Source organism: Cynocephalus volans, chromosome 11 (assembly GCF_027409185.1).
Source record: "Cynocephalus volans isolate mCynVol1 chromosome 11, mCynVol1.pri, whole genome shotgun sequence".
NCBI lineage: Eukaryota > Metazoa > Chordata > Mammalia > Dermoptera > Cynocephalidae > Cynocephalus > Cynocephalus volans.
Window position 1 is genome coordinate 16,248,629 of NC_084470.1, and position 15,529 is coordinate 16,264,157.

The window sequence follows — 15,529 nt, forward strand, 5'->3', positions numbered from 1 at the left end:
GAAATGAGGTGGATACCCTCGAGGGAGATTGGGGTATGGTCATGAAAAAGAGGCTGAATAGATTCCAGATGGCAAAATGTCCTCTCTATGGTAAAATACACTTGGGGTGGGGACAGGAAAAGGAGTGGACCTATGAATTTAACGTTGGCATTTGTTTATTAATGTTAAAAACTAGATAGCTGCTAAGGACTAACTGTTTGTGTTCCCCCAAAATTTGTATGTTGAAGCCCTACTCCCCAATGTGATGGTATTTAGAGGTGAGGCCTTTGGGAAACAGTTAGGTCATAAAGGTAGAGCCCTCATGAATTGGATTAGTGCCTTTATAAGAATAAACACAAGAGATATGATCTCTCTTTCCTCCATATGAGGATGCAGCTAATAGGTGGCCATTTTAAAACCAGGAAGAGGACCCTCACCAGCACCAAATCAGCTGGCACCTTCATCTTGGACTTTCCAGCCTCCAGAACTGTGAGAAATAAACTGCTGCTGCTTCAGCCACCCAGTCTATGGCATTTCATTACTGCAGCCCAAGCAGATAAGACAATAAGCAAATCTCACTTTTTGAAGATGTAATAGTATTCCTCTTCCCATAGTCCATATTCCATGTTTTCAAGTTTCCTATGGTTATCTGGGTGACAGTGTTTGTTACATGAGCTGGCCGGAACGTGAAGCGAGTGCTCAGGGTGACTGATGGTGGCTCCAGAACAACCACGCTGCACTGAAGCATCTGTTTCTTTTTCAATCCTTTCTTTCTATCACTGGTTTTAAATAATGTTTCTGACAAGATGCTGCTTTTCTTTCTGTCAACTGTCAGTGAACAGGTATTGGGCATTATTTGTGGGGCTATAAATACATTACATGAAAAAATAACGAGTCCTTAAAAAGTCGAGAGGAAAGCCTCCAGAGACATTTACCTAACATGGTGATTTATGTAGGCCTGGGAATGGAGTCTCGGAAACTTCCAAACGAAAGGTCTGGAACACAAAATAGAGTCTCTTCCAAACCTGCCTTTGTTGTAGCCCCTGGACAAATTTCCCTTTTGCTTTTAATCTGGAAGTTGAAGAACGTTTTTCATGTTCAACTTAAATTGTTTAGTTAATGGTCTAAGCATAGCTCTCGGGAGCGTCCCTCACATAGCATGTGATTGCTCCTTTCTTCTCACTGAATTTGATGTATCTATTGTGTTCCTGCTGCACAAACTGATCCCTGGGATTAATCATTTTCTTTTTAACAGCTAGAAATTGTAGACATTTAATGGATATACCTACATCAGTCAATTTAATGAGTCTCATTGTCTGGGGACTGAAATATACTGATCATTCTAATGTTAAAATATAATCGACATTCATCCTTATTCTAAGTTTCCAAGTTTTCCAAGTTTGTTCCTCCTGAATGCCTGAGGAGGGTAATTTAGTTTAAGCTTTTTTTTTTTTTTTTAATTTAGTTTTTTAGGGCCTGGGAACTCGAGTGCATCTACTGGGTAATGTGCAGAAGGGGCTAAACAATCTTCACATTGTTTACAACAGTGCACCTTAAGCAAATCATCCAGCTTCAGTTTCTTTAACAGAATACTTTGTTATCTTAGTAGGAATCGTTCCATGAAAAGACCATGCTGGTTAATATTACCCAGGGGTATCTCTGGCAGCCTTGCAGTTGGAAAGAATGGGCTGTTGACATGACTGTGACATCTGTCACTGGGTAGAGAGCCAGGGTAGAGCCAGCTGCCCTTGACAGGATAGGCAGGGCCCCCACACCCTTCCAGAGACAGAGCACAAGGCCAAAGGGATGGCCTCCCCAGCTACAGGAGGACCACCCAGTCACCAAATACAGTTGCAAGAAATTAAGTGAACTCAAACCTGAGTCATAATTAATGGTTTTTGGTTTCTGCTTTGCTTTCAGTTGTTTGAATTTATGAACTTTTTGGCTGAGAACGTCATCTTCTGTTACATGGGCCTGGCGCTGTTCACGTTCCAGAATCATATCTTTAATGCTCTTTTTATACTCGGAGCCTTTGTATCCTTTGAAATACAGAGCACGGATTGATTAGGGAAGAGAAAAACTACTTACCTTTTCCAATTATTCTGTTCAAATGTTAAAGTAGTTTCCTCAGGTTCACTGCAGAGCTCAAACTCAAGGCAGGTGTGTAATTTCTAGTTAGGGGAGAAAAGCATCCTAAGAAGTTGAGGCCTTTATTAAGGATAAGAAGTTTGGAAAATATGGAGGGAAATAAAGGGAGAAAACTAAAGGAGAATGACATTTTTCAAGTATTCAAAATATTAAAATTATGGACATTTACATAAAAAATTATGTTAAACCACTCTTTAGAGAGAAATATATTTAATCTGTATTAGAGTGTATCAGAAGGCAGTCAGGATCATTAACCTTTGGCAATGTATTTATTGAAAGATGATAAATCTTTTTTTCCAATGAGGACTTTGAAAATAGGATAGAGTAAAGAACAAATGAAATTAGCATGATGGTTGTGCTTTCAGATCATAAACCTAGACCTCACTTTTAATGCAGAGGACTTTTCTATCTCTAGGCCTGGGGCAGGAGGCATTCCCAGTGGGAAAGTATGTCTGTCCAAAAGCATATTGAGCCATTAAGAATGTCTCCAAGGAGACTCGGCAGCTGTTTCTCCCACTTGGAAAATGGACAGATGTTCCCCTCAGATCACAGACAGATCATCTTTTAACAGCCAGGAAAGCCAGTCCCTCTCTATAAGCCCTGTTCCAACTAAACACCTGCATTTGATTCTAGTTTCTTCTCATTAGCATCCAGCTAAAGTCCCAAATTTTATCCAAAATCTGGATCTTAATTAAATAACTCAAATAATTCCATACTATTGAGGACAAACTAGAACAGACAGACCACCAGGGAAAAAGTCAAAGACAACAAAAAGGAAGAGATGGATACCACCAACATTTTCATAGATTTCTACTTGTTAATCTTCTATTTTAGTAAAATTCCTCTTGAAGTGTCAGTTGGATTATACATGTAGACAGGCAATTCCTCTCAAAATTAAATCCACTAAAAGGAAAAAGTAAGCGAAACTTGCTAAATAGGAGGAGTATAAAATGCTGGAAAGTAAGATGCCAATCATGAACCAGAAGTGCATTTATCCTTCCTAAAGTGCTGCTAGAAAAGGTAATGCCATAGCATCTGAACAGACTCTGCCTCCCATCTTGCAGCAGACTAGAGCCTTGAGTCAGTCATCAGCAACATAAATGCGATGAGAAAATTTACAGTTATTGAAATGATATTGGGCCAACAATTTTAAACCAAGTATATATTCAAAGAAAAGCAGCGTTTTCTATTATTTCTGGAAAGGAGTTGGCATTGAAAGATACATTTTGGAAGCAAGTTGGACATATGTGAATTGCCATGTTTATCCCTGTTTTCTGGGTCATGGTGTAGACACACTATTGAAGCTCAAGGACTCAACCCTCCCTGTAGCAACATTTTCCTCAATGTTTCCTTGTGCTTGTCAACAGCTAGCAATTTTTGTTGCCAGAGCCTGCAACATATACCCTCTCTCCTTCGTCCTGAATCTGGGCCGAAAACAGAAGATTCCCTGCAATTTTCAGCACATGATGATGTTTTCAGGTATGTGAGCTACATTACATGTTAGCACTGCTGTTCTCTCACCCTTTTACAGAACATGGAAAACTGTGAGGAGGCTTAGAGATCTTCGGGGGAAACATACTGCTCTTGACTCCATTGCACCTTGCACCCTCTGATACTACATAAGTTCTAAGCAACAGCAAGATTTCTCTTTCCAAAAGGAAAATGAAATTAAAGGGAGTTTTGTTGGTATGGCCTCAAGGTACAGTATCTGATCAGAAACTGGCTTAGACTGAGCATTGGACTTTCCCTGGCCTATTTCAGATGACTTTTAATATCAGAGAATTTGAATTACACATATTTTATAAATTGCAAGGAAAATATTTCAAGGTAAATAGCATGTAAATGGTGCCATCCTTGTCCAATGTTGGAACTCCTCTCCTTAGAATTCCTGATTCTTCTCAATGCAAAGCTCCAGAAACTTCTCATGATTAGTACAAAAGCAAATGGGATCTAAGTATGCTCAGTTTTTAGTTGACAAAACAAATACTGTATTAATTGAGCACTCACCAAGTGCCCAAGAGCAGTTCTAGGTGCTTGTTGATGAAACCAACAAGACCTCTGCTGTCAAGAAGCTTATGTTCTAATTGCTTAAACCACGCATGAAAGCGTCTTTCCAAAAGAAAATAAGCCATATGAATTTACTGACCCTGAACATCTCTGGGATTGCTATTTCTTCCTATTCAATCAGTTTTTCTACTGTCAGTCTTCCCTGTTGAGAGACCCTTATGTGCCTTCTGTGTGTGTACATGTACACTTACAATACACTCAGAGGTAGTTCACTGGAGAATACATGAGAGTAAAAAAAAAAACTGCTATCAGAATAGCACAAACAAATATAATTTGGGATACAGAGGGTCATATAGAAAAAGTGAGAGAAATTAACATTTATTGATACTTGCTTTTTATCAATCCTATGAAGCAAATATTAACACATTTTGTACATGGAGAAACTGAGGTTCAGGATCCCAAAGGAATTGAGTAATTTGGCCAGGGGCAAAAGCATATCGAACCCAGATCTGTGAGACTCCACCTCAGTCTCAACCAAATGTCTCAAAATCCACATTCCTATAAGTAGCATTCAGAATAAAAGGCTTGTTTCACCTCCAGTGCCATTCTAGCCTGGTACACACAGAAAAGAAGGCAGTTTTCAGGTTGAGAATAAGTTGTTTAATTAAGTATGGAAAAGTAGAGATCAATAGTTAAAAATTGCCCTTCTGAAGGCTTCTGACAAGGGTTTTCTACATTTCCAGACACATTGGGGTGAAAGAGAGTCATAAAGAGAGTGAGAAGTTGGACTGATAGGAGATCTTCAATTTAGAACAGCAATAAACTTTGGCAATCAGTTGACTTCTATTATGGGAAAGCAAAAGGTAAATTTGATCACTTCTATCATATGGATTCAAGTTACCGTTCAGTGTTCTTTCATTTCACCCTACAGTACTGCCTTGAGCATTTCTTGAAGGACAGGTCCTATGGTAACAAACTACCTCAGTTTTCATTTATTTGGGAATGTCTTAATTTTTCCCTCCCTTTTGAAGGGCAGTTTTGTCAGACAGAAAATTCTTTGTTGGCAAGTTTTTTTCTTTTAGCACTTTGAATATATTGGTCCACTGCTTTCTGGCCTCCAAAGTGTCTGATGAGAAATCTCCTGATAATCTTATTGGGGATACTTTTTATGTGATGAGTCTCTTCTCTTTCTGCTTTCAAGATTCTCTGTTTGTCTTTGGCTTCTGAAAGTCTGATTATAATGTGTCTTGGCATGCATCTCTTTGAGTTCATCTTACTTGGAGTTTATTGAGCTTCTTGGATATTTATATTTATGTCTTTCATCAAAATTTGGGAAGTTTTAGTCATTATTTCTTCAAATATTTTCTTTGACCCTCTCTCTCTTTTTCTTGCACCACCACAATGTATATGTTTGTCTGCTTGGTGGTATCCCACAGATTCCTTGAGCTCTATTCACTTTTCTTTAATCATTTTCTTTCTGTTACTCAGACTCAATAATTTTATTATCCTATCTTCAAGTTCACTGAGTCTTTCTTCTGCTTGCTCAAATCTGTCTTTGAATCCTTCTACTGGATTTTTGTTTGTTTTTGTGCTTTTTGGCTCCAGAATTTCTTTTTGATTACTTTTAGGTTTTCTGCACCTTTATTGATATTTCCATTTTGTTCATACATTGTTTTTTTTTTACTTTCTCCACATCTTTCTCTAGTTCTTTTAGTATTTTTAAGTTGGTTGTTTTAAAGTCTTTGTCTAGTATATCTGCCATCAGGTCTTTTGGGGGGTATAGTTTTTGTTAATTAATTTCTTTTCCTTTGGCCATATTTCTCTGTTCCTTTACTTGCCTTTTTATTCTTTTGTTAAAAACTGAACATTTGAATCTAATACTGGAATAACTCTGGAAAGCAGATTCTCCCCCTTCCCCAGTGTTTTATGTTTTTGTGTGTTTTTTATTGATTTTTGGTTTTTATTGTTGTAGTCTGTCTCTGTGCCAGAAATTAGCCTGAGACATAAACTTAAGGTCTTCTGAAGGCTTTTCTGAGCCTGTGCCTTTCCCTGGCACTAGTCTGGTCTTTAATGTCTGGCACCTAACAGGGGAAATAAAGAAAAACAAAGAGGGGGAAATAAAAAAAAGGTGCTGGTCCTCTGAATCTCTTGGAAGCCAATTCAGCCAAAGGGGGAGGGGCTTGCAACAATGGGTGAGGTGCAACAAAAATGACCACCAGCTTCTTTGTCTGCACCTCTGTGATCAGAACCAGCAATCAGTGATCAGAGCACAAATCCCTGATATTTGAAGGACAGAGACCTTTTTGTCCAACCTGGCTTTTGCAAGCTGTTTGCAAGTTACTCCAGGAACACAAGCACAGCTGCCTGTCACAGGCCTGAAGAGTGGGGGATGGCTAGCTGTTACTGTGCTAAGAACTGAAATTGACCAAAATTAACCACAATTTACTGTCCAAAACTTTCCTTGGAAGTTGCAAGCCTTCAACAGACTTCAGAGTTCCAAAATTGTTACATCATACACTATTCTGCCAGTGCAATTGCTGTCTAGGTGGGAGACAGATTCCTGATGCTTCCTACTCTGCCATCTTCCCAGAATCCCACTGGTCTCCTTTTGAAGATTTTTTTTAAGAAGAGAGAGATGGGGGAGGTTGGGTATCTTGCTTACAATCTTACAACCAATTAGAGATGACATTAGGAGTTGAACCAGGCCTCTTGACTTTGAATTTAGAAATTTCTCATCTACATGACACTACCTATTACCCTAAAGGTCATGAAAGCAAATGTTAAATCAAAACCATGTCCTTTCTAACCCAGACCAACCCCAGCATGTCTAACATTTTCCTCATGTAAACTTGACCCTCTTCCAGTTCACAACAAACCAAACACATGGACCATCCCTCCACCCCCACCCCCAGGCTAGGCTCAAGCTTTGCACTGTCTCCACTGACTCCTGTCAGAATGTATGAAGGACCACAAGCAGGGTACTATTTTTCTTTGAAAGAGAATGCTTTAGACTCAGCTTTGATTTTCTGCATGAATTCTGATAGCTACACCTCACTCAGGACCTAAAGTTTTAAATATATTTTCTAGGAAATAAACAATTTTAAAAGTCAACTTAAGGTAACATAAGCCAGAGGATGAGGTTAACAAAGCAGATCAATTAACACACTATCTAGCCTTTTCTGGGTACATGAAAGCAAACCCTGCTGAAACCAGAAGAAAAAGCCAATGCCCTTTAGAGAATATTTGCTTCAAAATAGAGTCTAAAGTTCTTGATGATGCCTAGAGTGTTTTTGGTCACCCAACAAGAGGGACGACTCTAGTAGCCCTCTGACAGAATCTAATTGTCCATTCTTCAAAAATAAATTTAGGTGGAGCCTGCATTAGTCCATTTTCAGTTGTTTACAGCAGAATAACTAAAACTGGGTAATTTATAAGAAAATAAAATTTACTTCTTACAGTTTTGAAGAGTGGGAAATCCAAGGTCTAGGGGATACAGCTGTGAAGGCCTCCTTCTTGGTGGAAAATCTCTGCAGTCACAAGGTGGTGCAGAGACTCATATGACAAGAGGGCAAACATCCTAATGTGCTTTCTTCCTCTCCTTATCAAGCCTCTCATATCACTCCTGTGATAACCCGTTAATCCATTTATTGTTAACCCATTAATCTGTGAATGGATTAATCCTTTCATGAGAATAGGACCCTCAAGACACAATCACCTTTTAAAGGCCCTCTTCTCAATATCGCCACATTGGGGACAAAGTTTCACCATGAGCTTTGGAAGGAACAAATATTCAAACCATAGTGTAGTCTTTCTTCACATAGCTCAAAACATTTTGCAAATAGTCCTCTGGAGAAGGTAAACATCAATGACTGACTCTCTATTTAAAATGTGAATGCGAATTTATTTTTACATTTACTCATTCAGTCATCCAGATATTCATTTAGCAGACTCTTACTGACACTCTCTTGGGTAGGTATTTCTATAAACAAAGACAAAGAGGAGGGCCCTGCCCTTAAGAGAAAGTTCGAGACTGTATACCTCAGATGGTTCAAAGACCAGTCAGACAAGAACCTGAACTTTTTGTCTCAATAACACCTGCCTTTATTTGATAAGTCCTCTTCCATTATGTTTTCCCTCACCTTGTGCATGCCTTTTTGGCACCAGGCGGGGAAGGAGTCCTCTAAGCAGAGGTGGATTCACTGTGAAGTTAATGAACTTAAGCTTCAGGCTCCCTTTTTACACAGCCCCTTTCAAGATCCTGAGACAGGCCCTAGCAGTGTGTTCTGAATAAGAACATAAAGTTTGGGTAAGTAAGACATTTTGCATTATTTTTCTTAAAGAGGACCCCTGAATGTATCAGCTTGAGGCCCCACAAAACCTGAAGCAGACCTAACTCCAAACCTGGATGCACCTGGGGATGGAAGTTTAAAAAAGGATCCCACTGCCTCTTACTCATCTCCTGGTGGTAAGAGGGGCCTTCAGCAAGTATTGAGATGAGGGCTCAGGGCTGTGTAGATGGCCCAGTTCAGCAGTGCATTTGAGTAAAGCTCACATTGTTCACGATGTCCCCACTACCAGCGTCCCCTTTTCCCCCCACCACCCCCTTTTGCCTCTAGAGCCAATTAAACTGAATGAAGCGACTGTCAGGGCCCAGAGTGAATTTCTCACCTAGTGTAAATCCCATTTGATTTATTTTGTATAGATTAGCATCCAACATATGTGAAGCCTTGGAACATGAAAATGGTAAATGGTTCTCAAGGTCAGGAGTCTGTCCCCTCTGTCTGTCTTCTCCATCTCGTGAAGTTTTTAATAATGCCAATTCTGTTCTTGGTAGTTCAGATGCAGTGAAGAGTCAGTCAGGGAAGTTTACCCTGAGACATTTTTAAGACCTTCTTTAAATTCAAGGCAAGGAAGCAGTAACTGCTCTGGTGTGTCATGTGACACCCAGAACAACAAGCTTAAGAGGAAGGCAAAGCTCCCCTGAAACCGTCCCTGCTGCTCTCACCCTCAGCCTTAGTTAATGCCATGAGTGAACAGCCCCACCCAGCTCTCAGTTCCCTTGAAACCCAAGAGGCAGTGCACTGTGCTTTAAATTAAAGGAAGAGATGTGCTTCGCACAAATTAGCTTTTCTATTGATGTGGTGCATGCTACAAAGAGCAGTCGTCTTGTTTTAATTCAAACCTGTGTGCTGCAATTTTTATTTAATTTAAAACTAGATAAGAGCCAGGAGTTGCTGGAAGGAGGGGAAATGCCAAGCCCAATTGAGCCCTGACAGCCTTCCCATAACCACTGTGACTTTGGGACTGTGGACTACTGGGCTAAAGAGCCACTGGCAAGAGCTGCTGTGCTGATCTAAGCAGGTGGGAGGCTGGGGGAGCAGCTGGCAGGCTTTGGGAGCCAGGCCATATGTTGGAGAGCACTGATCCTCAAATTCACCGATTTCTGCTGCCCTTTAAAGAAGAAATCCTGATGTGTCCTATCATGAAAACTAGGAGTTTTAACCAGGAGAATGTGACCACAGTGTATGGACTTACGTAAAACCTCATCCATGAGCTTCCACAGCTGCTTTGCGGCTGACGCTCAGGGCTCATTTCATTGTCCACTAGCAATCATCAACATTCAAACAGCTGCTGGCACCAAAGGATTAAGAGAAAGGCATGGAAGAACAACTTCAAATTAAGAAAGCCTTGGGCCAAGCCCGTGGCGCACTTGGTAGAGTGCTGCGCTGGCAGCACAGCAACGCTCCCACCATGGGTTCGGATCCTGTATAGGACTGACCAGTGCACTCACTGGCTGAGTGCCGGTCACGAAGAAACGACAAAAAAAAAAAATTAAGAAAGCTTTTTCATTAGCATTTATTTCTTCTCACTTGTGAAAAGGCTGCCATTACTTTTCAAGTTTTGGGGAACACTATGTTCTGCAGCTCATGGAACATCAGTGCTCTGCAGAAGGATGGCTAAAGAACCACAGCCAAGATGCAGGAGACCCTTTCCACCTGCCAAGGTGTAGGAGACTGTCTTTCTCAGTGTCTTTTTGATGAGCCATCAATCAAGCCATGGTTGGAATCCAGCTTGAGACGTTCCCCCCAGAAGTGTCCTTATCCAGCTGACATCAATGGCAGCCAGGAAAAAACATAAACAGAACTCATGAAAGTGAAGAGTAAAGAAGGTCATTGCTTCAGCGTGCCCAGAAACAGCAGTCTGTGTCTGCAACCACCCAGAGTGACGGGGCTCCGTGACCACCAGCAACGCCCCCCAGCCATCACCAGCCACCACGGAAAAAGAACATTTCCATGCTCTCTTGGTCACTGATACCCAAAAGCATGGTCCTCAGACCAGCAGCTTTGGCACTCCTAGGGAGCTCATAAGAAATACTGAATCCAAATTTGCATTCTTACAAGGTCCCCAGGTCATTCATGTGCCTGTGACAGTTTGAGAAGCATGTCCCAGAAGTCATCTCAGTTCATGGCTTCAGCTCTTAACCGCTCTCTCCAGTCCATTCTTCCCACCTCGTTCGGTCCTGCATTGGGCCCCCGGCGCCAGCTTGCCTCTTGTTCTCCCATGTGCCTTCTGACCAGCACAGCGCCGTCTACCCAGTCATTGGCTTTCTTCAGCCCCCTCAGCATGCCGAGGCCTTTCCCCCATCCGCTCCGGCTGTCCCTCTGCCTGCAACCCTACACATCCATCCACCTTCACTCTCTGGCTCAGTTAACTCCTTTTATTCATTGCATCTCAGCTCAGCTACCCTGCCTCTAAGAAGCCTTCGTAACTCCTCAAGTTCCTCCCATCTGTTTCCATAGCACCCAATACTTCTCTCTCCTAATCTAAGAAGCCTTCCTAACTCCTCAAGTTCCTCCCATCTGTTTCCATAGCACCCAATACTTCTCTCTCCTAATAGTCCCCACACTCTACCAGGACTTCTGGGCCCGCCTGCATCCCCTCTGGACCAGGAGCTTTGTGAAGATGAAACGCTTTGTCATCTCTGTGCCTCAGCACACAGCACACTCCTAGAAACTGAGCAGCCTTCCACAAATTTAGTGCATGATAGGTGAATGAGTGAGTGTCGTACAACATTGTCATACAACTACAGTTGTGCATTCGCTTACCCTGTCACTTAAGGACTATCCACTCCTGTTCTATCAGTCTCTGGAACTTTCCGTTTTAGAATTGGCCCCTCGGTCAGCTCTCAGACTAGCTTCCCCAATTCCACAGGTGGGAGCTTAGCAACAATACTGTTAAGGCAAGAGATCAACAAATAAAACTTTTACTTTTTTAATGACAGCAAATATTTTTCACTTACTTCTGGCTAAATAAAACCTTCCTGAGGGTTGAAAATAGAAAACATTGGTAACACTTCCTCAAAAGCAGCATGTGGATCTGAGAACATTTTTTAAATCTTTGCTTGCTTTGTGTCAGGGGGACGTGTTTGTTTTCCCATTAAAAACCTGAGAGCTCATTGAAAACCCTGGAACATTTACATGGGCCAGGTGATTTGAATCAAGAATCAGGCTAAACCCCACTTCAGCTTAGGAAAAAGATTTCTTTAAATACAATGTTAACTGTGAGTCTGGGCTCCTCTGAGAGCTGGGCCTTTCTTTCCTTCCCTGCCCTATTCACACTGCCAGAGAGGGACAGCCCATGTGATGCCATCGTGCTGTTGGAATTCCTTGCCTGCACCTCCCTCTTGGCATCCCTCTAGCCCAGAGTCCAATGCTGTCTCACCCTCCCATGCTACATCTCCTTCCTGCCCTGGGCATATCTTGTACAGTTAATTAGGCCACTGTCTTTTTCTTACCAGTAGAAGGTCACTAACTAGTTAATGAGGCACAGGGTGAGAACTTTTTCTCCATTAAAGGATATGCACTTCCACCCAGTACCCTTCTCTCCCAGGTGCTACGGCTGTAGCCTGAGCAGCATTAGCAAGCAAAGTGATTGGGGTAGGTCTTCTGAGGTCTTCAAATGGGACAGAGTTCATCAGATTATGCAGGAAATGAGCCACAAAAAAATGTTTTAACCAGTGTGTCCAGCAGTCACAGAAAAAGTCATCTTAGATAATAAATAACCACGAGCAGCATTGCTGTGCCAAAGCAGACAGCATATGAATTGTAGATCCCATTAAGTCCTCATAGTTTCAAATGCTGGGAAAAGGTTATGTGATTATGATGAATTCAGAATATCCGAGAAATAGCTGAGAACTGTGTCCAGCCCCAAACAGTTGTTTTCTCCTATTATTAAGTCAAAACATCATTTTTCACTTAGCTCTAAAAAGAATTTACAATAAAAATTACTTGCTCTTGCAATTTTAAGCAGCAAATAGGTTTTGCTATTTGGCACACCACAGTATTTTTTAGATAGGAACCACTGTGTTGGTGACGTGCCATGAGTTCAGGCTTTGAAGCAGGCTCAGCCGCCTGAGCTATGTGATTAGCCCTTTCCAAACCTCGGCTCCCTAGGCTGTGAAATGGGGATAATAATACTTACCTCCAATGGTAATGTCAAAAACCGAACTAGAAAATACATTAAAAATGCCAGGCACAGGGACTGCCACCTAGGAGACACTCACAATGGGAGTTTCTTTTACTTTCTCTCACCACCACAGATGGCAAGACAGCCGGTAGTGCTTTCACAGAGACATGACAGAGACACGACTCGTGAACTCACAACTGTTCCCGGGAAAACATCCTACCCAAAGCTGAGGTTTTCATTCCGGAGAAGGTTTGACTGTCAAATCGCTGCCGAGGACACAGTCCGAGGCAGACGCTCAGTGTGAGTGACAAACCTGTGCAAAACAAAGGCCCATGGCTCCTGCTTCCCTCCCGCCCCCCATTTAAGGACAGTTGATGACATTCTACTTTCAGTTCCAGCAGTGACTGACTCCAGGCATTAACATGTGAATCAAATGTAACTCGAAGTACAAGTTTTTGTGAGGAAAATATATTGTACCTCTCCCCCCGCCCCCAGACAAATTGACACGTGAAATGTCACAATCCGCTTAGACACTTTTGAGTGTGAGAAAGTGGCAAGACCTTGCAGACAACCAGATCCTGTGCACTGAGGAAGTGCCGCTGGTGAGAGCATGCCAGCCCCTGAGGGACACTGAGCGGTGAGAGGAGACACCCAGAAGGCTCGTCACCTCTCCCTATGTTTCAGGGATAAAGTCCTAGAAGGATACAGGAAAATAAATAGTTTTATCATTTATTCAGGAACTTTCTGTGTACATATAGGTTTTCAGGATGTCCAGAGTATCATGAATATCACAAATATCTCATTGATGGTTTTAACCAAATTAACCTGTGCACTGAGGCAAACAAATGGACTGCATTGTTTTTCCCTATTTTCTGCCTGAATTTACTTACTCAGTGTCTGCTTGTTTGGGCATTGGGTAGATAAAACCTTAGAAAACTATCAACACAGCAAACCAAGTTCAAAAACTTAATGTATCTTTGTCAGTCACAGATCCCTCTAACTCTGCCCTTAGGTTCTGTGGCTAGGGTTCAAAAGAAGTTGATAAGATTGACTCAGGTAAGTTATATGTGCAAATAAGCAAGAAGCAGTTACATTTAAAAATGCCTTGTGCTAAATATCCATAGGGCCATTAGGTAATGTAGGAATTTTCAGCATCAGCTCTGATATATTAAAGAGGTTCGAATGCTATTCGGTCATTGAAGTCTTTCACAGACCCACCAAACCTCTGTGAGTAGCACAGGGTCCCCAGCCCTGCCTCCTGACCTCCCACTGACTGACAGGAAGCCTATTCCAAAAGCACTAGGACCCGTAGAGGCCCAGGGTTCTACAACGAGAGAAGAAGGGGACCCCAGCGCAAGGGCCCTGCCAAGAAGCTCTGTCACCCTCACAACCCACCTCCCCACAGTGGCTGAAACATTTCACTACACTTTTTTGAAGCTGTTTCAAATTCCACAAGTAAACGTGAAAGCTTGCATGTTAACAAATGTTTTAAAATGCACTCCTCCCAGGCAGAATTAGGTGCTATCCTTCCTCAATAGGTTTCTTCCAATTGCTTTTTCCCTGGCATGAAGCTTAATCTGCCTGCCCCAGGAAATGAGAGTTTTGACTGGAGAGCCAAAACCAGATCACTGTAGATGAGGGTGGCTTGGGGTATGTGGAGCAGAATGAAGGCCCCAGACGTCCACGATGCTGGAGAAAAGGGCAGAGGGAGGGCAAAGGCACGGAAAGAGTTGGGGAGGGGCCAAGAGGCTAACCCCCTACTCCAGAATGTTGCCTGGGATTGATCTTTTGCCTAGGAAAGGGGAAGGAAATTTTCTTCTTCTATTCTTTCCTTAGAACTCAAATTCTTACTATAACTATAATTTTTAGCTTTGTCATCAGTTAAATATTCAATAGAGGAATGAAACACAGGTTTAATAACTAGCTATACCACTTGCTATGTAACCTTGGCCACATCTCCCCATCTCTCCCAGCCCCAATTTCCTGAGCTGTTAAAATATATTTTGTGATTCTACAGAGACATGTAACGTAGATATATGTAGACACCTTAGGACAGCCTAAGCTGCTATGACACACAGATTGCCAAACTTCAGTGGTTTGATCAGAGTAGTCATTCCTTTCCAGCTCATGTCACATGCCAGGGTTGATATTAGCAGGGGGTTGGGGAAAGAGGGTGCCTCTCCTCCAGATGGTGATTCAGATATAACCAGGCTTCTTCCATCTCATGACTTCATACCTGAGAGATGGACTCTACACATGTGGTCCATGAAACCACATCACCTGGTCCATGGCATCACCTGGCAACCTGTTAGAAATGCGAATTATCAGCCCTATCACAGATCTACTGAGTCAGATACTCTAGGAGTGAAGCCCAACAATCTGAGTTTGAAGAAGTCCTTTAGGTGATTCTGATGTAGCTGGTCTGGGAAGCACTTCATGATTTATATCCAGCTGGTGGAAGGGAAAAGAGAGTTGGGGGTAGGAAGAGCTGCTCCTTAACGAGCCTTAGTCCAGAAGAGACACAAATCACATCTGCTTTCATTTCACTGGTGAAAACCAGAAGAGTTGCTAGAAAATATAGTTTACGCAGTTATAGCAGCATACCATAGACCATATAAGAATAGGTTGTGGTGGACCAATAGCCATCTTTGCCAAAACAGCCCTCTGCAGTAGGAATATGGTCATCATTTATATCAGTGCTTCTATGTAGAAAAGCAATCCCACGCCTAAACTAGAGTTCCCCAACCCCAACACCTATTGACATTTAGGGCCAGCTAATTCTTCACTGTGGGGGCTGTCCTGAACATTACAGGATGTTTAGCAGCACCCCTGGTCTCTAACCACTAGAAGCATCCTCATGACCACCATCACCACCACCCCCTTGTGGACAACCACGCATTTCTCCAAACAGTGCCAAATATTCCCTGGC

The 15,529-nt window shown here is 42.1% G+C and overlaps 1 protein-coding gene across 1 annotated transcript in view; it reads left to right on the plus strand.

Annotated features, from left to right (window-relative positions):
* The window catches only part of SLC9A9 (solute carrier family 9 member A9), a 530,630-nt gene that overhangs the window by 323,792 nt on the left and 191,309 nt on the right, over window positions 1-15,529 (plus strand). Inside the window, exons 10-11 of the mRNA XM_063114568.1 lie at window positions 1,900-2,013; window positions 3,495-3,606. Of these exons, the coding sequence (XP_062970638.1) occupies window positions 1,900-2,013; window positions 3,495-3,606 (226 nt within the window). The remainder of the gene's footprint in view (window positions 1-1,899; window positions 2,014-3,494; window positions 3,607-15,529) is intronic.